The following is a 24,738-nucleotide window of genomic DNA, read 5'->3' on the forward strand; positions in this document are numbered from 1 at the left end:
ACGTTTTACAGAAAAACTCTGTAACTGTTTTTTTCTCACTCCAAAATATTTTTCTACCACATATCCATTCCGGCCAAAACACGGCGTGTGTTTCCATTGCTGGGAATGCCTCATTATGTGACTCCAGCACCGGGAACGCATCGGTGTGTGGATTTATCACTGGATATCATTCACGGGTTGAAGCAGAGAAGGAAGCTTAGTGGGAAAGGCCCTGGAAATTGCTGAAGCACTGCAATAACTGAAGACCCGCTCTCGGGCCATGGGAGATGCAGGCACTTGATGGTCGTGGGACTGGTAGTTAAGGTGATTGGGAGGGGCAAGTCAAATGGCAGTTGGGAGAAGTAATGTGGGTGAACAGGCAGTGGTGGGGGCACCCAGATAAAGGGACAGAGGGCTTAATGGTCCCAGTGGTGGAAATGGGCAACGGAGAACCACTTATAGAAAAATCGGCCCACTTTAGCATATTGTTACATCCACATGGACCCTACTAAACACATTTCACACATTCAATGACGGTTAAATTCAATTTCAAACTTTACATTCAACATCCCATATTCAAGACTTTGGCCTAAAGTCACTGGATGTAACGTGTGTTCACGAAGGTTTCTAAGACAACTTGTCTTGGAAACGTTATGTGTTTAGTCAAAAAACTCTCTCTCTCTCTCTCTCTCTCTCTCTCTCTCTCTCTCTCTCTCTCTCTCTCTCTCTCTCTCTCTCTCTCTCTCTCCAGGTGTAAGTCTAAGTTAATCCTTGCAAAAGTGTTGTCATTTTTTCCCCTTAATGTATGCATGGTATTAACAGACCAGTACTGTTAATCTCAGTTGTCAGTTGCTGTTTCAAGGTTCAGTAAATATTATTTTCCCCTTAATGTATGCATGGTATTAACAGACCAGTACTGTTAATGTCAGATGTCTTTATCAGCTTGATTTCTCTTTTTGTCAGTTGCTGTTTCAAGGTTCAGTAAATATTATTTTCCCCTTAATGTATGCATGGTATTAACAGACCAGTACTGTTAATCTCAGTTGTCTTTATCAGCTTGATTTCTCTTTTTGTCAGTTGCTGTTTCAAGGGTCAGTAAATATTATTTTCCCCTTAATGTATGCATGGTATTAACAGACCAGTACTGTTAATCTCAGATGTCTTTATCAGCTTGATTTCTCTTTTTGTCAGTTGCTGTTTCAAGGTTCAGTAAATATTATGTAAGATTTCTTTTCCATGCAACAGACTTTCCAACAAGACTAGATTATCCACATGTTGAAGAATCTTTAATTGAACCTCTCAAATGTCTCACATTCCAGAAGAACGGATTCTCATAGACCATTTCATGAAGTGAGTCCTCTTTCTGGACACTATTCCATGCGACCAAGAATCTGGTAAAGGCAGGACGAGACTGGGACAAAAAAGGTCCCTGGCACCAAAAAAAGAAGTGGCCTATGTTCACAAATTGTAAATTGAAAATTGTGACTTTTCACAACAAACTGTGATTTTTTTGGGGTAAAATTAGTGGGCGGCACTAAAGCATTAGTGCTTGCAATGGAGGGCTCTTGTGTGTGGTAGGTGACCACCCCTCCGTTAATGGCCCCAAGTGAAAAGCAAGGCTACCAACAATGGCAAAGGTCACCTCTCACATACTAGAGCCTATTGCTAAGGGCGGGAACCATATTAGAGCTTGTGCAGGGGAAACAAGAGACGCCTCACCGGAGGCATCCCATGATGGAACTTGTACTGCCTCCTTGCCCAGTGCCCAGTGTGCACACATTACAAGAGAAAACATGGAATGTATTCTTTTACAGATGGTTAGAGTCTTCAGTCAAAGCTTGCAGATTGGTTAGAGTGCTGGAAACAGTGAGGGAAACATAAGAAGAGTGAATGTAGGCTTTTTCTGGTGGTTAGAGCCTGCACTGCACACGCTCAGTTTGTTTATAGACAAGAAAAGAGGCATCATTTACAAAATATTTAGCACAGGGCAAAGTGACTTTGGGCTGCAAACGTACACTTTGCGCCATGCCAAATCGGACTTTGCGCTGGCCATTCCTACTTTATGCTGGGCAGTAGGACTTTGCACAACACTGAGTGCAACACGTGGGAAGTGCAAACGCAAAGAGCTAATTGGGAGCAGAACATGCGAAATCCCCATTCAAGGAGGAAAATGAGGAAGAACATGGGTGTGGGCAGGGATGCACCATACAAACAACCAACAAGTGCTAAGTAACCCCTTTTCACAGGCGCTATTGTGAAATCTTTCTGACTCCAGAGGAAAACAATCTTACCGCCACCCATCACCGGTCGCAAAGCACAAAGTTCAATGAAAGGCCATGCATAAAAAAGTGATAGGTAACCCCAAAAAACTTAGGAGTGCCACAATGCTGGATCCTGCATCGCTAGCACTGAACCTACTACATGGAAGGAAGAGGAGGAGGAGGCCCAGAATCTTCCTACCACAAACAACACTATTTGGGATGCCAGATGAGGAGGTGCATGTAAGATACTGCTTCCCTCCCTATGTCATCCTAGAACTGGTCAGGGTGTGGGAGAATGACCTGGTATCACCCACCATGTGCTCACAGGCTGTGACACCTTTGGTCAAAGTGCTAGCAGATTTACACTTCCTGGCCTCTGGATAATTCTAGGATACCACAGCCACCGTTGGGGGTTTGTCACAGCCCACACAATCAAGGTGCCTCCACCAGGTCCTGCGCTACATCCTAGCATGTGTGCATTGGCACATTGTTATGCCATGCACACCGCAGGCAAGGCAGAGAGTGTGCCAGGAATTCTATGCAGTTGCACACTTTTTCCAGGTACCGGGAGCCATCGATTACACCCATGTAGTGCTGCACCCCCCGACAGACATAGCACATCTGTCGCAACAAGAAACATTGGCATTCCGTCAATGTGCAGGTGATTTGTGATGCAAAGGGACACATTATGCACGTCAATACCAATTTCCCACGATGCACACATGACAGCTACATCCAGCACATTTCACCCATATACCAGGCCCTGGCATTGTGTACCTTTGGGAACAGCTGGCTCGTGGGTGAGTGTTGTGAGTAGCCCATGGTGACAACAAGCAAGACAGACACAAGTGATCACAGTTCAAGGGTGTTTATTGAACAATTAATGCTGTATGCAGGTTGGAAAAACACCTATTCTGAACCTCAATCTAAGATGGGAGCAAGCCATCAAATCAATATAAGGCAGTCCTAGTGTCGTTGTGTCAAAACAAAAGGACTTATACTAAAAAACCTATTGTCAAACCTCACAACTAATACAAAAAGGGTTGTGGGGTAGTTCTCAAGAAAAGAAAGAAGTGTTCTCAAATAATATGTTAGGATGCAGTAGCCTGGGTCTCCCTTCCCCATGTTTCGGACACGGGTAAAATGGGAGCTTGAAGCACAGTACAGTCTCTGGCTTCTCCAGCACGAGACGACAGTTCCAATGGCAGCTCTCAGGACACACTCTCGGGCTTTTCTAGCACTAGATGATAGTCCAGCTTTTAACCATCAAGCTTTCAGTTATCAGGGCCTTTGATGGCCAAGTCTTGTTTCACTTAAAAGTCTCTTGTCTTTGAGGAACTGACATGTTCAAACAACAAAACAAAAGTTCCTTTAACAAATGAAAGTTCTTTTCCAATGTTTGCTGGGTGATGGGTTAACCCCTGGGTCCCCTCTCTTCTGGGCACTGAACCTTCTCAATCGAATTCCAAAATATATCACAGTTCCTTTATCAATCAACTTTGGGTGACCGCTTCACCCCTGGATCTCCCTCGGTCAGGCTCGCACCCCTCTTGCCTTTTGCAGGATTTCTTTTCCCTTGTTTTGTCTCACTGTGGGATTCATTTCTATTTCTCTCACACTGTTGGTAGATCAAACACTTTTGAAGGTACGCAGATTTTGCTTGACCCTCTGTATGACCACTTTGACCTATTTCACCGGCCCTCCTACGACCTTCTGGTATCTGTAGTTTCTTTCATATGGGGCTCGACCAGAGTCTATTGAGCTGGTGCACCGTGTAGGCCGAAAGGGAGAACTTTAAACTGGAATAACTCTAGAGGTGTTGAAAACACTGTGTTTTCCTTATCTGGCACATATACTGGGACTTGCCAGTACCGCCTGAATAAATCTAGGGTAGATAGATAGGTGGCTGTTCCTAGTTTATCAATGAGGTCATCAATACGTGGCATGGGATATGCATCAACGTCCGATATGACATTAACCTGACCAAAGTCGATGCAGAATCCCCAGGACCGGTCGGGTTTAGTGACCAACACGATAGGAGAGGACCATGGACTTGAGGAAGGCTCGATGACATTAGCCTTCAACATTTTGTTGACTTCCTCAATCACTACCTGTTTACGTGTCTCTGGCAGAAGATAAGGTTTTAGGTGAACTACTTTGCCTTTAGGTGTTCGGATCTAATAATACAATCATTTTACTCTTGCCAGTTTCTCTGAGAATACATCAGGGAAGGAGACTATTACGTCCTTTAGATTTTCCCATTGTTGGTTCGATAACTCAGGTGGGATTAAGTCAAAGTTATCTATGTCTTCGGCAACCACTTTGGCATGGGTGGCTGAAAGGTTTTCACTCTTTTAGGAGGTTAATGTCATATAAGTGGACTTTCTGTTTTCAGTCTGGTTGGGCTATTTTATATGTGCACGTTCACATTCTCTCTATTATTTCATAAGGTCCGTGGCATTTGGAAACAAGTTTGTTTTCTGAGGAGGGCAAGAGGACTAGTACTTTCTGTCCGACAGAAAGAAATTGTAAATTGACTTTCTTGTCGTAGCTGGCCTTCTGCTGGTTTTGGGCCTTTCCCATTTGAGTACAAACTATTCCTGGACTAATTTCATGTGTTCTCCCATTCCAGTGACAGTTTGGGATATTGGAATGGGGGCCTCCTCGCGTTCTTCCCAGGTTTCCCGGAACATGTCCAGGACATCCCTTGGTTCTCTTCCATAGAGTACCTCAAAGGGAGAGAACCCTGTGGAAGCTTGTTTTTTTTTCTCTCTGCAAATAGTGCCCATGGGATCATTCGGTCCCAGTCCTTCCCGTCTTTGTCTAACAATTTCGTTGAATTAGTTTCAAGGTCTTATTGAATCTTTCTACTAGACCATCAGTTTGGGGATGTACACAGAGGTTTGCAAGGTTGTAGTATGGAGCAGCTCTTTGACTTCGGCCATAAGCTTACTCATAAGGTTTGAACCCTGATCTGTCAGTATTTCCTTGGGCAAGCCAACCCTAGAGAAATACAGTAGAAGATGTTTCAGGATTTGCTGAGTGATATTATTTGGCATTGGGAATGCCTCAGGGTATCGGGTCGCATAATTCACGGTCACCAGGACATTTGTCCAATTGTTGCCTAAAATAGATGTTTCTAGATGTCCTATTATGTCCATGCCAATTCGTGAAAAGGGGACATCTATAATTGGCAACGGGTTCAGAGGGGCATTTAATGGAATGTGCGGGTTGGTCTTTTGGCATATCTTGCATGTTTGTATGAAAGTTTTGATGTCGGCGTAGATACCTGGCCGGTAAAACTTCCCACTAATATGCACCTGGGTTTTAGCTTGGCACAAATGTCCTCCCGTAAAATGGGAATGTGCTATCTGTAGCACAACCTTTTGGTGACTTTTAGGTATTACCAGTTGAGTTTTTATTAACCCTTCAGGGGATATTTCTTTTCTGTAAAGTAACTCTAGTTATAAGAAGAAAAAGGGAGTTCCCTTCTCTCAGCCTTCCTCTTCAGGAATGGCTTGTAAAAAAGCTTCAGCAAGGGCTGTATCATTTCTCTGGGCAAAGGCTAGGTCGGGATAGATGGTGGTTCCTCTATTTTCCTTTCTTCGATGGTGGGGGATTTATCAGCTTCTCCAAAGCTTAAGATACCCATGTCTGTTTCATCTGGTTTACCCTCTTGGAATTGAGAAAACAGAGCTCTATCAAAAATTTCCTGTCCAATTTGGTCTCCCCGACGTACCTCAAAAGGGACTTCACCATGATTCTGTAAGAGAACCTTTATGTCTCCCGGAAGTCTGGGTCAATAACGCCTGCTAAGACGTCTATCTCGAACATCCATGCTAAGCCAGATTCTGGGGCTAATCAGATGTAACACTCTGGGGGGGGGATCAAAACTAAATCCGTTGGAATCAGTCCTCTTTTCCCAGAGGGAATGATAGCTTCCCTACTACTACAGATATCAAATGCTATTGATTACTTGGAGGCAATGTAAGGGTTGGAGGTTCTCTGACTAAGCTTTTAAAAATGGAGGATTCCCCAATGTGTTTCAATTGAGTCAGATCCCACTCTGACACCATATATGAGGAACTCATGGTGAGAACAAGTAAGACAGACACACATGATCACAGTTCAAGGGTGTTTATTGAACAATGAATGCTGTATGCAGGTTGGGAAAACGCTAATCTAAACCTAAATCTAAGATGGGAGCAAGCGTTAACTATTAAATGAATATAAGGCAGTCCTAGTGACGCTGAGTCAAAATAAAAGGGCCTATACTAAAAGACCTATTGGCAAACATCACAACTAATCCAAAAATGGGTGTGCGGTAGTTCTCAAGAAAAGGAAAAAGTGTTCTCAAATAATTTGTCAGGATGGAGTAGCCTGGGTCTCCCTTCCCCACGGTTTGGACATGGGGTGAGATGGGAGCTTGAAGCACAGTACAGACCCCCTCATGGATTTTGCAGGATTTCTTTTTCCTTGGTTTCTCAATGTTTTCTCTCACTTTGGGATTCACTTCCCTTTCTCTCACACTGTTGGTAGATCAAAGTCTTTCGATTCTACAGGTATTTTCCTTGACCCTCTGTATGAACTCATTGAACTATTTCGATAGCCCTCCTACAGCCTTCTGGTATGAGTAGTTTCTCTCATATGGGGCTCGACCAGAGTCTCTTGAGTTAGCACCCACATGGTGCCAGTTTCCCCCTGCAGCTGGTCTTCCCTTCACACTTTTACAGTTCATTGAACGTTATTTAGCTTTGGTTCAAAACCTGCTACTTTGCGATTTTCACTCAACACAGCCCAGTGCTTGCCGGTTCTCTCCTCGACTCACCGGCTGTGATGAACAGCTTGGATGTTGGCTTATCTGGAGTCAAGGCCGGAACCACGGGTGCAGGAGCTTCCCTCGCTCCTGCCTATCGGCATAGGCTTGCCCTGTGTAACATTGACATCTGCTGCAGGACACTTGCACTATTTTCACGGTTTTAGGTTCACTTCTACGAAGGTTCTGCTGTTCTGGGTTGAAAGGGCAAGGTCACTTCTCTCCTCGTCACCCTCTCGATTCCTGCCACCTTTCTCCTTCTCTTGAACTGCAGCGTGGTGGCCGTCACGTAGTGCTGTCTGCCGTGCTTGCCTTTCTTATACTGTGCTCATTGACTCCACCTTTTATCCCTGAGGGGAAGGGACAGGGCCGTCAGGTGTGTGTGATTCTGATCAATTGCCTGACTTTGCCTGACCCTTGTATTGGGACATGTCAGGTAAATGGCTCTGTTGTTAGTCGGTTGTCCTTTGTGTTGTGTGAAATTAGATTAGTTTCGGTACTGGGATGAGAGTGGATTTGTGGGTGCTGACTTAATGTATGGGGCAGGGGCACAGTTTAGTGGGTGTACATGGTGCTGCCTTAATGTATGGGACTGGGGCACAATTCAGTGGGTGTACATGGGTGCTGCCTTAATGTAGGGGGCAGGGGCGCAGTTTAGTGGGGGTACATGGATGCTACCTTAATGTAGCTGGCTGGGGTGCAGTTTAGTGGAACAAGTACTGGGACCAGGACTTGTCGATCACAGGGGATGTGTGTAAGTAATGGTGATAAACGGTAAGTAATCCTTGATTACTTATTTCCCATGGTCTGGCGCAAAGGTTCTTTGACAGAGCTATGTTCTGTTTGCCATGGGGGCATGTTGTGGGTATGCTGGGCGCTACTCATTTTTTTAGCACTTCAAGTTTCAGGGCGCTTTTGATTCCATGAATTGGCTCCCAGTGCAGTACATTTGTTCTGCACAATGTCCTTCTCGCGCTCACTACTTAGCACAGACTCAGCACTTTTTTTTAATGAGGCTATAGGTGTTCTAACCAATTTTAAAGAACACAGGGCAAGTAACATTGGCTAGAGCTATGTGCTGCACATTGAACTACTTTTACTGTTGGCCCTGTTAGGTATTTTTGTGGAGATTTGGGGCCTGATGGTATTTTCTTACCGGCGAAAAATTATTTAGCAACAATCACTCCTTGTATTCAGATTGGGCCATGTACAACAATAATATAGTGGACATGCATTATTTCAGCACACAGACATGCGTGGTTGGTATGCGTGGTTGGTATGCGTGATTGGTGGTATTTTGGTGAGCATAATTCCTTTGTTTTATTTGTGGCCCCAATATCCAGAACCCCTTATTTTTGTTTAGATTTTTCATGTAATCACTAGAGACCTCAGACTTGCATTTCAGGAACACCACATTTTCATTTTTAGTGTGCCACCATGGCCAATTTCTCTCTGTCTTATCTACGGCAGCGAGCTATCATGTGGTATTTTTCACTATCTTATATACGGTAGTGAACTATGTCCCGGGCCTCCCTTTCTGTCGACTCATAGACCTCCGGCAGACTACAACACACACAGTTAGTTATAATTGCTCATACTGAATTACATTGTGCACACAGCTGCAGCCAAATCTATGTTTAGCTACCTTGAAAATGACAATTGCACTGTCTAAACATCTCCCCACATCATCAGCACTGTATTGGTAAATATAAAACACACCACCCGCCTGCTTTCAGATATTTTTGTGTATTATAAAAGTTGCATTTAAACACGATCTCACTCTTTACAGAAATAAATGAAATAGCACAGTAACAGCATTATCTGTGATACACTGAAAAGAGAGTGGCGGAGACAAGAACTCAATTTGCAACATTAAACACGTGAGTAAAGCACAGGAATCTCCTTTCCTACACTGACTGAATATTCTCGTACACACTCAGCCCCCACACCTTAGCGAGATAATTACCAGGCTTATTCAGCATGTAACTTCTTTAGCTGTTCGCCTTCTGGCGGGGTTCACCCAGCAAGGACAAGCATCTGCTGTCACGCGAACTGGGATTTTTAACTGGAAAAGCCAGTCTCTGCAACCAAGTTGAATCTGCTTTAGGAATCAGGCATCCCCAGCTGTCAACCCCGTCCTTCGAGCTATGTCAAGATGTCTCTCCCTTTCTTCCCCCAGATTCTGCAGCAAAACACTAGTCACAGCCTCTAACATGATGCTTGATGTGACGTGCTCCAATCAGAATCAATCATGTTCTATCCGCCTACTTTTAACAATGGCTCTTCTTGTACAGTTGCAACTGTAACAAGCTGATTTCCTGCTTATTCGAAGTCTTTGCTTCCTGCAGTTACTGTGGACAGAGCACAGAAAGGCAAAGAAAAAAAAAACTTGAATGTGTGTTTAAAACTGATTTTCAGAGTCTGCCTCTTTTTGCAATGAAGACACATTCTTTTATTAATGAGTTATAATTATTAGTCTTGTTAGTGAGATTAGTTTGTTAATTACCAAATGTGTCTCTTGCAACATAGGCATTTCAGGTGAGAAATGGTGTGCATTTTGAGGATACAGATGTGTGCTTTGAACTGTGAAAAATGTATTTGCATTTTATATGTAAAAATCGTTTTTGACTGAATAACCTGCCCTTACTTATATGTCCATGTTACACTGGCAACACATAGCTTGAAACAACTGCATCATAGCAATGCACCAAACCCATGCAGTGGCGCTGCATAAAAATGCTCAATAACACATGTCTTGCTGTACCACATTATATCAATGCACCAAACCCATGCAGTGGCGCTGCACTTAAAAAAAAAATATGCTATAAACATGCTATACATTGATCCTGTGCAGTGGTGCTGTACTCTGTGCTCCCAAAACACGCTAAACACTCCTACAGCCCACACTGGCTTGTCAGGCTGGCATTGCCCTCTTTGCCCTACTGACCAGTTCCAGCTGGAGCGTCCGCCAGTCAGAGAGGAGGGTTCACAACCTCAGGCTAACCACCTGAAATGTAGAAACATCATCAATGAGAGAATACTGTATGTAGGCTTTGATACATCCAGCAAATTAAATACAGACCAGTGTTTTACCGTTTTATTAAGGTTTCAATTGCAAAAACACAAAGTCATCATATGTTACAGTGAAGGCCAATTGAGCAATTTGAAAATCATTTGTTTTAAGTTGCAAACCATGTGTGCCCTCCATGCACTAGTCTTCTTGATCTCACTTTTTATTTTCAGCTTTACCTTTAATCAGCATATTCACTGTGAAATGGAAAACACTTAGGGCCTCGTTACAAGTACAGAGGTGCGGTAAAAATGGAAGTAAGATGGCAGTAACTCTGTTACGCCCACTTCACTGCCACATTACCGCACCACCATGTTATGGGTTTGGGGGTAAAGTGGAGAATTTACTTCCAGCATTTTTCTGGCAGTAAATCCTCTGCTTCACCCCCAAAACTCGGCAGATTTACTGTGCAGTATTTACTGCTCATGGAAAATTCATAGAAAATCCACACGGCATCCTAAGGGGCTAAAAAAATAGGATTTACATCACCAAAACATGATTTATAATCATGTTGTATTACCACAAGATGGAGCTGGGGTAATGGTAAAGACGTTTTCACTGATTTACTGCCAAACTCATAATGAGACCTTAAGTTCACTGCTTTCTGCAACCGGTCCAGTATCATTTCCCACCAGCAGCTGTTGGACGCTTCTGTTCAGAACTCCTAACGGTTGGGGCACAGCACATTGACAAGGGAAATCCAGGGTGTCTAAGCTCGAATAGTTTGCACCTATTATCGGGCCTGAGGCCCACTAAGATGACTGCAGACATTGCACCATTAAAAAATGGATATAGTATAGTTTATTTTCCACATTGAATGCAAGGCAGTATGACATTGTGAAGCTTGTTGCATACTCATGTAACATTGGAAACTGCACCAGTTTAACCTTGAGAACATATATTGTAGTGTTACATTCTATCTCTACATGGTCCTGGCGCTACAACAAGTTTGTAAAAAGATACTTTTAGTGTGAGGAACATGCAAAACATGGACTGTTTTCCAACTGTGTTTTTAAATCCTTAACTTTAATGTGTCTAAAAAACATTAGTAATTTTAGGAAATTACTGGAGCCCATTTTAAAACTTCATGCGCCTAGTTTTGATAACATATTATATTCAACATTTTCTTGTGACTAAGATTTGTTTTCTTAACATGCAACCATCAGCTACACATGTGGACTGTTCTCAGCAAAAACTAGTGTGGGTTCTCATTTTTATGCAGTTTATGGTCCTTTACATAAGGCCGCCATTCAAAACTTCCATCCCATGCATACTATTCCATTATCCAGTGGAGTTTAAACTGAAAATGCAATGTTTTGCTATGCGAATCAACTGACAAGTGGGTGCTTCTTTTTCAATACTTTCACTCTGCACCATCTCAGGAAGAAGTCTATTGGACTTCGAAAGCAAATGCATTGCTTTATCTTTGCATATTTGTTTCCAGTTAGTCCAATACAAAGTTCAACAACTGCATTTTGTATGATTTTGAAAACCTTCTAAAATATACTTAACACACATCTCTGTCACTTCTTTTATCTATCAAAGTCAATTACTAATGTTCCTTTCAATCACGTTTCCAAATAAATCATGCTTTCATATTGTTTTGTTGTTTAGGTTGAACCAAGCACTAAGTTGTTTCCTGCTGTATTTGCACAAGCGACAAGTCCCAACATTTTCCAGTTTGAGCTGGGAAGGATAAAGGTAAGCAAATACATTGCAGCCAGATATTTCTGATCTGAACACATATTCAACAATAGACATGAGGCAGAAAACTCAAAAGCAAAAGAGAATTGGAGCAAACCGTACCCGCTGTATTGTGTGCTAGCTGCCATTTGTAATGTGTGCTTTGGTGCTGGTTCACGCTCGCTATGCAATTTGCAGATGGTGAAAAAATTCACAGGTACAGTAAAAAAAGCACAATTTGCACAAATTGGGCCTGATTTTCCCATTTACCCCAGTTCATCTCTTGTCCTATTCCTTGTTTGATGAGGTTGTGTTTGGCTCCCAATGTTGGTGCTTCTTGTCTTTATAATACTCCTCCCTTACCACTCCTTCCACTAACTGTATTTTACTCCCAACCATATGCAACCGGACGAATGTTTGCACATGCGCAAAATACACATACCCCAGAGGCTAGGCACAAGAACACCCTACTGTAATTGCACTTGTTGTGAATTATGCACATTTTGCACATTGTGTGAAGCATGCACTTAAGTGTATGCAACAAAAAAAATACAGTTTGGATAAGCTGTAGGAATTGTTTCTATGTGAGGAACTATGTAAACAAAATTATTTTTTTTGGCCATGATTTCCAGTCCAATACCTGACTAATGGCCAGTTAAAGCACGGGCAGAATACAAAATAGAATAACAGGAGGAAATCATTTGCACCATTTACTCAGTGACTGGCAAAACATACGGCTGACAACTCCCATTGAAAAACGCTAATGGTGCTTATTTACTTTGCCACTCTGAATTATTTGTACACGCTCAAATTTCTGAGCAAGAGAAAAACAAGCGTACAAATACGAAATTGCACACATTGGTCCTATTGTAGACCCTTTTTAGCACACAAAAGCCATTGTGGCGAAACATTATTGCCTTGTGAATTGGGGCGGTACGCTTTAAAACCCTCCTGTGTACATAATATGTGAGTACATGTTATGTTATACAACTTCTATACTGCACTTATCACCGCCTCAGTGATCTGGCAGCACTGGTACCTTGTCCAGGGAAAATTGGTATATGTGTCTTCAGCATGCGGTAAACCAAACCTGGGCCTATGAAGAAAGAGAGAATAAGAAAGGGATGCAACAGAGCTCACACAACTGTGTACTGATGATGGGGCTGAGGAAGAGGGAAAGTAGTTGTATAGGCAGGAGTGCTTGTGTAATGGTAAGCTGTGGATGAAAGGTGTTACTGGTCTTGGACAATGGAAAAGTAAGACTTTTCATGGTAATCAATATTTTTCTAGTGTTGGATGTTTCTAGTACCTTAGAAGGAAGCACTAGATGTAATGAAAGCATGGTTGTTAGATGCCCCCCCCACAAGCTGTCCTTCCATAAACCTTTAGATGTCCAGGCCAGATTTGTCAGCTAACGTGTTGATGGTAACCCTGGGAACCCAGGTCCTTAATCTGGGACTGCCAAGACAATTGTCAAAAGTGGCAAAGTCAAGGATTGGCTGTGTAAAAAGGAGAATGCTGGCAACCATATTTGGAGAGAGGGAATAGGGAAGGGGAGGTGAGGCCAACCCTCCAAGGGTCGTATGTGCATCTCTGTGAGGGTAAATTCACTAGTGCTACTTGTGGGAGCCGTATGATGTCAGTGCCTCATGTCTGAGATGCTTCCAGCGCTGTTCTTGTGATTCCCTGGGTTGCACTAGCTCTTGCATAACGAGTACCTCATGTGCACACTGTGCACTTATCCAATCAATAGTGCAGCTCTTGATTTAAAGACATAAAGTGGACTCTTAATACCCGTGACTCCTGAACAAAATATTGTATGCGTCTTTCGATTATATATTTTCAGCGTAAGTAACCAACTCAGTAAGGTCCTTCTCAATGCAGTGCTTTAAATATTCAGCCCTAAAAAATAGGTTGAACATCTATCATGAGGTAAACCTTTGAAGGGGTTCATCCTGGCTGCGCAGCCAGAAGATCTTTATATTCGCAGCTGTTACCTCTCCATTGTCAGTACCGTAAGATTTATCAGCATGAACTCCCCGCAGTGCAGAATGAGCAATGGCCACTATAAGACACTGCGGCTTCAGGAATATCTCCACCGGAGTTCAAGGTTCCTCCAAGTGAGGTTCTCATCAGACTCTGCTCAGAGATGCCCGTCTCCTAAGAACAGTAAGTGCAGCGGGTGGCTGAGAGGAGGGGCTCCTATTTCAGGTGACATCGCCACAGGACTAGTGGGATGAGGACAATGTCACTTACCCTGAAAGGGTAAGTCATGTGTCAGGAGAATATGTCACCTAGAAGAGGAGGGAGAAGTATGTTCTTATTCCAAAGGCGGCGCTGTACAATAGAAAGGGGTGCCCTATTTAAGCTATCTGTGGGCTGGACTGAAATGTTGGCTCTTCAGTAAGGGGTACAAAGGGGAAAACAGCAACTGCAAGTGATACAAATAGGATAGACAATGTGTTAAACACATCTCATCAGTGATAGACATCAACCGTAGCCAGGTAACGAACATTGCTGTGGACTGGGAAACGATGGGGTCTGGTGACAGGAAATCCTTTTAGAATGTACGGATGCCCTATGGACCGGAAGACTGAAGCAGCAAATTATTAATGAAACGATGAGTGGGGAGGGTTACATGTTATTATAACGAATTGAGAAATAACAAATGCAATTTTACCAGGATTTATTTTAAAAAAAAAAGAAATTGGGGCGGGGGTCCCCCCACCAAACCCCCGTTTACACATGCTTCTAACCCCACACAAAACCACCCCCACACTGTTTCACCCCTTCCCCCCAGCCCCTATATTTTTAGCATTCAGTATTTTTTTTCTTTCCTACTCGATATAATCACTGCATACGTCGGGAGGAGTGGTGAGCTCATGTTTACGAGTCAAAAAGAGAAGAGGGACGCTGTCAAAAGATCAGGAATGGGATGGCGGGTGAGATGTCCGATTCTCCTTTGAGGCCAAGATCTGTGAGGTGATTAACATACCTCAGGACAGGGGACCTTCGGCAGCAAAAGATCAAAGAGAAAGCAGTTGGAAGGGGAACCAAAGCTTGTTCTAGGAGTCAAGGGAGAGGGGAGGATGGCAGTCTACCTAGAATGCTGCTTCATCAGCTGTCTGCTCGTCGATGGTTAAAGTAGGAGGGGGGCATAGGACAGTGCCAGGAACCCATCCGTGAACTGGTGCACTGCACCACCAGCTGCAAAATGCAACAGACCATATAAGACCTCAATAATAAACACAAACCAGAACATAGCAGTGGATGCATTTTGTAAGGTCCATGAATTTGCAACCAAAAATATAAATATTTCTCCCTCTGGACCGTAAAAGACAGTGCACTGGTGTATATATAATACAATGCTACCATTCCAGAGGGTGCATGTATAATTCAATGAGACCATATAATAGGGTGCCAGCAGGAGCAAGTGTGACTATGTGGCAAATGTGTGTCGCAACTCAGGAAAGATAAAAGATCTTGTATTACGTGCCTATCTCTTCCGGGGTGATGAATCGGCCCAGGTTTTGTTTCCTTCAAGGCATGTATAATTCAATGAGACCATACAATAGGGTGCCAGCAGGAGCAAGTGTGACTATGTGGCAAATGTGTGTCGCAACTCAGGAAAGATAAAAGATCTTGTATTACGTGCCTATCTCTTCCGGGGTGATGAATCGGCCCAGGTTTTGTTTCCTTCAAGGCAACAGGCCCATGCTGCATGCAGGCAAGACAATGCAAGGGCATCTAGAGAATCTCTGCCCCATCATGCCTGGAAGTCTGTCGCCATATTCACACCACTCAGCGGGCTTCATCAACCTCATGCAAATTCATCACCCCCAACTCCTGATTACCTACCCAGGCCATTTTGAGCAGTGCGGCCAGCCAATGCTATTTTTCACCCCAGAAACCTGTTCCCATGACAGGATTAATGTTAACGGCCGTCAATCATTTCTCAGCCACCATAGAACAATCCCCCTCATTGCCCATTCCCAGCCCTCTGAGCATCCAAATCGACTGCTGCAGAACAACTTCAGCCGCTCCCACCAAATGCTTAGACCCAATTCTCAAGATTGACATCAAATGTAGTCGCCCGGTATCACTACAGGGTGTCCTCTAAATCTTGACAAAGTCAACTCTCCAGACATGCTCTACTCTAGCTGACCTCTGTTTGCTCCAAGACTACAGAGGATCAACAATTCCTTGCCATTGAAACCAGAAATTGCTCCCATGTCAATCATCTTATGGCAAGCCAGACCTCATACACAATCAGAAAGGCTTTGCAGCATCACCATCTATACCATCCATGGAAATCAAACTTCCCACACACAACCACCTTTATTGTGCATGCCTCTGCAGCAACAATAATTCCTGATCTTCTCTCCCACACCTTGATATCCACAAACATTGCTGCAACGTTGCTGGAACTCAGTCCCATAAGGAATGCCATGCTTTTCACACAGTTCCTCTGGACAATAACCATCCTAACACCCTTCCCAACTCACTCAGAGCAGAACCCTCTCTGTACTCCTTTCGTAAATCTCTTAAAACCACACTATTCACATAACCCTCAACCTTGCCTTCACCCCCCTGACCCTCAGCTGTACCGTATCGAAATGAATCTGTAATGCCAGTATATGTAACCAAATATACTCCTGTAATGCAAATTGCCTTGTAGCCATTATGCCTTCCTCTGTAACCAGCTTGATGTCCTGTAACAGCGCCACGATGCCCCCGGGCTGTTGTGCGCTTTAAAAATACGAATTAATAAAATAAAATAAATAGGCTGTCCCCTAAGCACCCAGGAGCTACATACAGCTAAAGTGGTCTGCCAATTCCAAAACCTCATCAGCATTTCACCAACATACCTGGCCATGTGTTATACACCCTGAAGCAGGAAGGTGGCTGCGCTCTGCTATCATACATCCCAGAAACACAATGTAGTGCCATCAGTCTCCCCTCCAGCCTAGCACCCCCTCAATCTATCAAACAAACTGAAGTGCACTTCCCCATGCCATAGATCATGTGATCTCACTACAAACCTTGCCCACCTCCTCAACACTTCATAGCCCCATCAGGTACACAGATTCCCATTTCTACCTGGCAGGAAAGGCCAAAGGTCAAAATCATGCAAAACAAACAATTTCCTGCTTGCTGCATTATCGGTTCCCCCCACAACTCTACACTGGCCCCCTCTCTCTCAACTTACACTCCAAACTGCTCCTCATTGGCCCACTGCCTCCTTAGCTCCAGTTCCCACATACCTGCACCCAGGTCAACCACCAGATGATTTTACTGCTCTGAAGGTCCCTGCTTCACATCATCAATGCCTTAGTTGCTTCCACCTCAGCCCACCTCTCAAAATCCAAAGCCCTCCACCTCCATACCCGTGACCTCTTGGCCCATTTCACTCATCCACCCACAAGCTCATGATCTTTAGCCAGGTCCCCACCACTGACTTGGGTCTGAACAGAGTCTCAGAACAACCAGGGTGCAAAAGACTCCACCATGCATGCCCTTCCACCCCCCATTGCACGCGAGAGAAAACTAGCCTTACTACACCAGCATCAGAGGATTGTCAGTACCCTCACCTGAAAACAGCGATAACCTTTGAGGAATCTGCGAGGTAATCCAACCCACCTGGAAATCTATCCCTCCAAAATCTCTATGATAATGAGATTTGCCGCAGTGGTAGAAAATGGGAAAGATATTATCAGTCCACAAATGGAACCATATTTACATAAACAGCTCTTGCTACATAAGATTGAAAGATGGATCACTGGAAACCTAGTGGGACGCTGGCTCCTTCCACACTGGCACACTGAGTTCATAGACCCCGGTCTAGACCGCATGCACGAAACGAGGCACGATAAAAAAGAAAAAAAGGACACATAATGCAAGGACCTATACTGACTGCATGAGGACGCCTATAGGGAACAATGTAGAACAGAACAAGTGTCAGTAGATATCATTGATATTTGCAATGGTCTCCCAAGCAGGACGTAATCCAAAAGCAATCCAAGCAGGCTGAAATCATACACAAGCATAGAAGTACAGTCAATTGTATCCCAAGGAATCTAGAAAAACAGGCCAAGTCCAAGATCGGACAATAACTGTGGGAATAGGGGATTAGGATAAGGTTACGCACAAAGGAGGCACTAGAACACGGTAAGGCAATGCACAGTGACCAGAGGTACATAGAGAAGACACGTGTAGCAAGAACACAAAAACAGAAACAATGAAAGGGATAGACAGGCAAGGTAACACGGGCGTAACGTATTCAGTAAAGAGATTGTGGATTCAGTTCCCTTGCCTTTTACAAAGATGGTAGCACAGTTTTTCTTATGGGTGCATCACAACACGCCAGCATTTCAAGGTGCCGGATGACTGGCACAGCATTGTGCGTCTGTGCAAGGTCGGCAGGAAAATGAAGTTGCGCCAGGACTCGAGTATCCACGGAAGTGTGCTGTGCCTCCGAAGGTTGGAAACCCTGATAAACATGGCAACACTCCAGCAAGCCATGCCCACAGAAATGTCTTTGTCCACACACACAGCCGGCTTGGTATCTACTTATCACCCATTCACAGGGTCTTTGGTTTCTCAGTCCCGGGCGGGCTATGGGCTCCTTGAGCCTGGCTTGATGTGTCTTCTCTACTCCCTCACGTGGTTCTCGGTATCTCAGCCGCAGGTGATCTATGGGCTTCATTCAACCCTGTTTTGTGTAATTTTCTCCATCTGCCAAACTGTCCCCACGGTAACCGCATATCTTCTGTCGCAATCCCTTTGGTGCCTGTGGTCAGAGGGCGATGCGGGTCATGCTGGAAGATTTTTTGGTGTCTGGCAGACCGCCATATACACTAACTTTCCCGTCGGTCCTCACGGCTGCCTTGGTGTGCAACATCATCAGGCACATAGCAACGTGTGATGTTGTTACGCATCTCACGCCGACAACACAAACATAAATATCTATGTCGGCTCTCTGCTCATTGCTACTCAACCCTCTTCCTGACAGTATCTACCAGATTTCTGTGTGCCTTGCTCCCTGTCCCCATTGATATTTGATCTCCTGGGGCTGACTTACTTTTTGTCCACGGATTGCTCCTGCTTTTTCCCTCTTGGTTAACTCCTCCACGGCTCGGATCTCACATTGCAACTGGATTGGCTCTTGGTTCTCCGTTCTTAGTGAATGGCGACCTTGTTCTTTGACCTTGGCTATCTTCTTGGACTTTCTCATTCCTCGCCCTTTCGATACTAGAAACTTTGATGTTTTACTTTCGATTTTTAGCTCTTTTGGGAGCTCAAACTTGGGGACTTCCTGGATACCTTTTTCCTCTTTACTTTTACTCTGCTCCCTTAGACATACGTCCTCGTGGCACCCTGGTCATCTCCAACATTGTGTTTTCTTTTCTTTTCCGCTTAGGGGAACAGGTTTACTGGCCTATGTATATTGACCTTTGGAACTTGTTCTGTTGTTCCGCTTCTTTCAACTACGGCTCTCATGCAGGTAGCAGTTGTTCTATGGGTGGGTAGTGTATCATTTGGTCTTTCCCTGTGTACATACACATGTTCCTTTTCTTTTCAGTTGCCCAAGGGTCCTTGGGTCCTCCTTCTCACCCTTCCACCATCGTCCTCACCACAGGCTTATATTTATAGTCTGGGTGGTGAGATGAGGGAGAAGGTCTGTCACCTTCTAGGAATCAGTCTGCGCTCTTGTCACAACACCTTCTTTCCCTCAGCGAGACTGAGTACCGCAGTTGGAGTCTATGGTTCCTGCAGATTTGCAGCCTCTTTCCCGCTTTGGGATGTGTGCTCATCTCTTCCGCTTCTCTTTGTCCTGTTCAGGACTTCAGCCTTTGAGTGTCGGGATGTCTGTACTTTGTGGTGTTTCCATGCCCGCTTCCTTCCTCACTGGCCCCATCAGCTTGGGGTCCCTGCCTTTGTCAAAGTGGTAGCATTTGTTGCAGAACCTGCTGACTCTGCCTACCATGTCCCTGTTGTGGTTCTCCACTCTCCGGTCGAGGGACTGCCTCCTTCCTCTTTGACTCTGTGTGGACCGGCATTCTACGTTATTCAGTGGAGTCTCTGCTTGTCAGATGACCTTCCCGCCTTTAACTTCCTCCCTGGAGTAAAGATGAGAAGTCCATTGGTCATCGGCCTCTACAGCAGATGATAAGGAGTATGGGTCAGTAACCAAGCCAAACGCCTTAAAGGGCCCCGGTATGTTGGTAACATCCTAATTTCCCGTATAGCTAATGAACATTGAAGTCTTGGAAGGGAAGGGAGGTGGCATGGAGCCCTGCCTTGGGTATTCCATGTACCCTAGGGGGCTGGTCACCCCCAGTGGGATTGCGCTTACCCTGACCCCTAAGGAGGGTATTGCATAGCTGGCTCCCTCCATAGTCCCATAGGGGGTGGATCCCCCTTAGAGAACACGGATGAATTCCCTGGATTAGACACACTGCCAAAGAGCACAAGACTGAACCATAATGAATGATTCCAATCGCAATTAGGACTGCTGTACTGAGTTCTTTCTTTCTCATTGCTGGAACTCAAGAGATCAAAATATACTAAACATCACAAGGTTGCACTATGTTGAATCCTTTCACCTCCATGAGCTGATGTTCTTTCCTCATTGTAAAACAAGACCTCATAATATAATACTTGACTATCATCACAAAGCTGCACTGCAGTTAATGCTTAGATCTCATGTGCTGATTTCTTTCCTTTCTTCCTGATGAATATAAGATGTCTTAATATTCTATTTGCCCCAAACCACAAAGCCTTACTTGCTACAGTTAAAAATAACCAACCCTCACTGACACAACAAGCCTGCCGAGCTGTTGTTTAAATGTAAAACAAAATGGCTCTTTTTGTTGACAAAATCATTTGTGAAATCTGAGTAATGCTGTTCTCCTCCCTATTGGCACTATTCCATAATAGATTTTTATGATTGTGGCCAGTGCATTATGCATCTTCATAATCACATCATCAAAATTAGTCTAATTTGTCGAATCATTTTTGTATGTTGTGAAGTGTGGTCAGTGTGCCATTAACGCTCCGTTATTTTGCTTTTTTGCTATTTTATAGTACAATCGATGTGCTGCCTATGTCGACAGACTTTTTATCTTTTAATTTGATGATTTAGTTCCCCTACCATGTATGAAAATAAACAGATTCAGGATGAAGATGCAGCAACCTAGTTTGCTTCCAGTCTAGCTTTGCTTGCTCTGAAATGTTTAGCGATCAAACAACAAGAAAAGTTACACACTCCACAGTAAAACTCCAGTAGTTTGGGGAGCCACAAATCATGCTCCAAAGGGCTGCTTCTTCCACCAAATCCATATGTTCTACACCACTGATTTGCACATTTGTGGAAAAGCATGAATCTGTCATCAAAATTGTCTTCTTAAAAATGAATTCAGACCTTCATTGAGTATAGGTTATAGTTAAATACTCCAGTTCAAAGTTATCGCATACAAAGAAAAATGTTGTATAGCTGATGGACACATGTAGCAACAGCATTACCAGGCTGGTCCTTCCTTGAAAAGCTATTGCCCATGACAACTCTGCTGTAACTCAAATGAATAGGCCAATGAAATGCCCGCCCTGCAATCTCTGCATTAGCTGGTTGTTATGGGTTGAGACTGTTGCTATTATATGCTTTAACCACAACGTGAAGCAGCACAAACAAGCACAGAAATGAATATATCAAGCTGCATTGAAATAAAGGAAGCTATTCAAAGCAACTCCTTTCTCATTTCAAACAGCTGCATTAGTTTGTAGAATACAAATACAATGTACAAGATAGGAAGAGAGTTTGGGTTGAGAAATCAATTAATTAAAACAAGAAATGCTACAAGTCCAAAAAGACAAAGTATAGCTTGATTGGAGTTCTTGCTGACACCTGCTGTACTGTTAGGACTTCAGAGACAACAACTTGATAAACAAGAGACCTGGACGTCTGACCAGACAGGAGTCGCTGAAGAATCCTTTATACAATTGTAACTTTCTGCTGAATAGGTACCAGACAGAAAGATCTAATAGTTGGAAGAGGAGACACACCGTTGGAACCGACAGCTAGAGAAACACAAGAGAAGTAATCAGTATCAATGAGTTGCATGCAGTGAACAAAACTAACACATCGACCAGTCGCACCCACCTGCAGTAAGGAAGTAACCCCAGGAGTAGTGCAGGTTGGAGATGATAACGCCTTAGGGTATTCGGGAGAGATTGAGTACCTAACAAGAGGAGATATAAAGAATATGACCTACTAAGATAACTGCTAGACCATAGAATGAGGAATATTATTAAGCAACCAGAGAACAGTCTTACCAGTTTTGGACAGGGTTCTACTCCTGGAGCGTGTTGGTATGTTTTAGGTAAGATCCAATGGTATCAGAGAAGAAGGATCCGTGAGGCAATCCCAAAGTCCTAAACAACCTACACCGAAGGCACGAAGACACCTATGCAGACAAAAACAGCAAGCGTCTCTAATCTCTGCAATAATCCAAGGGTAAATGAAACCAAGATGTCCTTGGCAGTTGTTCTTTCTGATAGCCAGTAGATGGTGTGCAGGGGCACAACAAGGGTGTGAAGGAGTCTGTTGTTCGGAGACTTTTGATTTGGCTATGTGCGAGCTAATGAAGCACCAAAAGGATCAGGCAGGAAGCAATCCATAAAACAGAAGGTGTGGTTCGGCAACTTGCGGGCTATTGAAGTACAGTAGGGCTAGGCATAAGGCAGTCCATCAAACAGAAGGTGTGGTTCGGTAACGTGCGGGCATGTGAAGTACAATAGGATCAGGTAGAAAGCAGTCCGTAAATTTGAAGGTGTAGTTTGCCAACTTGCAATAGGAGGAAAGGGTTGCACACACAAGGCACACCGTGCTGCAAAGTTGGAAAAAAAACACTGCGCGTACAAGGCACGCAGTGCTGCAAGCTTCAAGATCTGCGTGCACCAGGCACAGCGCGGCGGGATGGAAAAGCCACAGGCACCCAGCATACAATGCTGTATACCAGGCAAAGCGACGTGGGATGGAAAAGCCGCGGGCACCCGGCATACAATGCTTCAGAGCAAAGGGGCCGTGCGCACCAGGCACGCAATGCTGAAGATGGTAAGTAAATGAAAACGAAGTGAAACTGGGACAGGAACAAGGGTTTGGATACTAAATACAAGGTGACGGAAACATGAAGCAAAACAAGTCCGTAATCAGAAGCAACTAGTCCTGGGTTGGGGGTGGGCTTTAGTTTGCTGACGTTATGTGTTCGGTTGTCACATGATTTACTGCAGGTGGCCGCACGGTGTGGAGTTGTTTACCCCCTGCCATGACAACCTGTATTGTGCAAAAAATTGCGCTCTCCGTTGTAGGGGACGAGAGCGTATGTGTTTGGGAGTTGTATTTTGCCGCACTGTGTGTTTTATACGAGCAACCCTACGTTTATTAGGCAACCTCTGGCCGTGATTCCTGACATGTACACACATGTTCACACTCAGTAGAAAGATGGGACTCTTCTATTGATGAGCTGCAGTAGGCCTGAGGAGGAAGTGAAGATCAGAGCACCATACTTGCCCTGGCCTGTGGACTATAGAATGTCTGCCATTACGCACCCCAGTCTATATATCAGATTTCACCAAACATGTTCATGTTATGTTCATCTTCATCTTGAAATGTGTTCCTCCTAATAATCCAAATGTGTTTAAGTTTATTGTATAGTTCAGGATTGTGCTAAACAGATCTAGACATTAATTTTGGTTGCAGTTTTATGTTTTTTTTTTATATGCTTGGTTCTTGAGTTTGTTCGGCCTTACTGGTTGGTATACACCCATTGCATAAATCCCCTGTCTCATCTGCTCCTTTCCGCAGAATGTCATGCCTTTGTCTGCTGGCCTGTTCAAGAGTGAAAACAAAAACCCGACACCGCAGTGTCCTCCCCGTCTCCATATCCAGTCCCTGACACACGTGCTCTGGAGCCGCGTGCCGAACCATTTTCTGAAGGTTGATGTTTCCCGGGTTAGCGAACGTCAAGGCTGGCTGTTGCAATGCTTGGAGCCACTCCAGTTCATGTCTCTACACATTCCTGAAGAAAACAGGTTCGAATTGTCATGTTTCAATTTTGTTTAAAACATATTTTAGTAGGTTACAGACCCACGATACAATGATTCGATCTTGTAAGTACCAGCTTTATAATGTGCATAAAACCACATACAACCTTTACACCAGTGTCACTTACCGACACTTCCCAATTTATGAGCACAGGAAAATACTTTCTCTGCAATGTCCCTCCTGTCAATCACAGTGCACAAGTTCACAAGTGCTCTTTACCAATTATAATACAAAGTTATTTGTCTTGTAGTCTTGTTGATATTTTAATTGAAATGGGAATGCCACGTAACACACAGGTACAATTTGTTACAGCAACTGAGCAACATCATTGCAGTACAGATTCAATGCATGTTTATTTAGAGTCTGTCTTCTATTCATCTCTAACCAACACCTTTTTCTCATGATTAGAATAAAAATCATATTTCAAAGTTCTCAAAGGCAGGATCTATAGTATGTGAAGGGGATTTATTGTCTCTATGTCCTCAACTTGCAAGGATGAAACATGCTCAACATGCTCAATCCCATAAACCTAGAGTGACAAAATCACTGCTGATCACTGTATTCAAGTATTTATGTGGACATGCAATATTGTAGTTTAAGAACATTGGTGGGGTTTGGAAGGCCTACATCTTTACCTCCGATCAAAATCCAATGCTTCCGGTTACTATTTATTATTACTTGTTAGTGAGGAACAATGTAGATGATCAGGTGGAAACGTCATCCCTAGCTCCTACCCACTCACCTCCATTAAATTGGAACTGCTGGAGAAGAGCCCTATGTGGGACACCAGGTATTATCCAAATACTGCATTGAGTTTATGAGGACA

The 24,738-nt window shown here is 43.9% G+C and overlaps 1 protein-coding gene across 1 annotated transcript in view; it reads left to right on the forward strand.

Moving 5' to 3' along the window:
• The window catches only part of RYR2 (ryanodine receptor 2), a 3,854,281-nt gene that overhangs the window by 1,747,112 nt on the left and 2,082,431 nt on the right, over nt 1–24,738 (forward strand). The window contains exons 35-36 of the mRNA XM_069607971.1: nt 11,741–11,827; nt 23,673–23,899. Coding sequence (XP_069464072.1) covers nt 11,741–11,827; nt 23,673–23,899 — 314 coding nt within the window. The remainder of the gene's footprint in view (nt 1–11,740; nt 11,828–23,672; nt 23,900–24,738) is intronic.

This window comes from Ambystoma mexicanum, chromosome 4q, assembly GCF_040938575.1.
Source record: "Ambystoma mexicanum isolate Mex_15411 chromosome 4q, UKY_AmexF1_1, whole genome shotgun sequence".
NCBI lineage: Eukaryota > Metazoa > Chordata > Amphibia > Caudata > Ambystomatidae > Ambystoma > Ambystoma mexicanum.